This window comes from Enhydra lutris, unplaced genomic scaffold (genome assembly GCF_002288905.1).
Source record: "Enhydra lutris kenyoni isolate GAN:26980312 unplaced genomic scaffold, ASM228890v2 scaffoldscaffold40, whole genome shotgun sequence".
Lineage (NCBI taxonomy): Eukaryota > Metazoa > Chordata > Mammalia > Carnivora > Mustelidae > Enhydra > Enhydra lutris.
The window spans coordinates 5,951,688-5,953,424 of NW_019154124.1; the positions used below are offsets into that span (position 1 = coordinate 5,951,688).

Consider the following 1,737-nt stretch of genomic DNA (forward strand, 5'->3'; position numbering starts at 1 on the left):
GTTGGCGCGGTGTGTGGGGGTGGAATTGGCCTCTGCACAGCGAAAGATCCATCCCGGAAGTAGTTATTGGTCTTCTCCATGCGCCGGTTCCTCGGCGTCGTAGAGTCAAGGCGCGAGGCTCGGACCGAGAGGCAGAGCTGGAGGGGACGCTAAGCGCCCTCCGCCCGGGACGCGAACCTCTGCCCCCGCGGGGCTGGTCCCGGGGCCATCATGCTGCTCCTGCCGAGTGCTGCGGACGGTCAGGGCACCGCCATCACCCACGCTCTGACCTCTGGTACGTGCCCACTCAACCCCGGCTCCGTCCCGCGTTAGCCACCCTTGCCTCAGTCTTCCACCAGCGCGACCCCAAAATAGGTCTGTCTTTGTCCCTGGCGACTAGCCCCGGGACTTGTGGGGCCGTGACGCTAGTGCCTTTTGGCTCCAGGCTCTACAGTAATCCTTGCCCAGCCTGAAAGGAAGGAGGGAGGGGGCGTCTTCTTTTTGCTCCTAGTTTCTTCCTCCTCTCCCGGCTGCTGACTCATGGACCGGCCAGGGCAGTTCGGGACCGAACCCTCTAGTACCCTAAAAAGGTTCTTGAAAGCATCTCCTTGCCAAGGCAAGAAACTGCCCGCAGCGAGCTCCCACGTGCCTCGGGTCGTACAAAGCTTTGCTGCCGGTGCTCTGTGGAACACCTCGCTCCCGCTCTGCGTTTGCTTTGGCTTTTTTAAACGTCAGAACTCAAGACGCTGCTCCTTATACTCGTAGTTGGTATGAACAGGTCGTTGCCAGTACGGCTGCTGAGATTTGTGTAGACAAAGTTTTTGAAGAATGATTAAATGAAAGTTAACTGGCTGCTGTAGTTTCTTTGACGTATAGCCCAAGACAGTCGTGGATATTGTAAACCTAGTCTCCAGTCGGCGATCCGCCTTAATTACCAGCGCCGCTTGTAGAGACAGTTGTCGGGTGTGATTTTGAGCTTATCTCGTGGCACATGTTGCGTTCTGCTTACGGAAGTCTGTGTGTAATCCTAACACCTGAAGGAAAAGGCTTGAGAGGTGATGTTCTTAAAAACTGCACCCTTACAACACAGCTAGTACTGATTGAACGGAGAGTTTGAATCCTGTCCTATGTATGGTGCAGGAGATCTTAATTTCCCAAACCAACGAAAGCATGTAAAATCAGTTATTCTTAGGAAATTGTGACCATTAGGTACAAAGGGCAACTTACATTTGCGTTACTTATTGCTGAAAGAGTAAAGCTTTTTTCATTCATATAGACTGAATTAAAATGGAAGTTTATTTCCCTGACTCATTACCTTTTTGGAATTGTTAATATACAGAGGTACGGTGATTTATCCCTGCTTCTCAGGAATGACGATAAAGCCTTACTTTGTGGTTTTCAAAGTGGTTTCAAAATGTGGTTTGTCATTCAGTCCTCCAAGGAAACCATAGAAGATAGATATTGTTCGTTTTACAGTTGAAGACATCCCTGACTCGTTTCACACAGTTACTAATTGTCGGAGCTCGACTAAATCCAGAGCTTCTGATTTCAGATCTAGAGCTTGTTTCACTATAGCAGAGCTGTGTCAGTAAATCCTCATTAGCTGCTTGGAAAATTGTCTTCCAGAACAAATCATTGCTTATGAATTCTTAAAAAATTTTAAAAGCTATCTGAGGGGCGCCTGGGTGGCTCAGTGGGTTAAGCCTCTGCCTTCGGCTCGGGTCATGGTCTCAGGGTCCTGGGATCGAGCCCCACATC

General features: G+C 50.0%; 1 protein-coding gene across 2 annotated transcripts in view; it reads left to right on the top strand.

The window, feature by feature from the left end:
* LOC111155206 (DnaJ heat shock protein family (Hsp40) member C2) overlaps window positions 1–1,737 on the top strand; it is a 34,448-nt gene continuing 32,711 nt past the window's right edge. For both annotated transcript variants that reach the window (XM_022515303.1, XM_022515304.1), the window contains exon 1: window positions 1–274. In XM_022515303.1, the coding sequence (XP_022371011.1) occupies window positions 211–274 (64 nt within the window). In that variant the 5' untranslated portion in view covers window positions 1–210. The remainder of the gene's footprint in view (window positions 275–1,737) is intronic.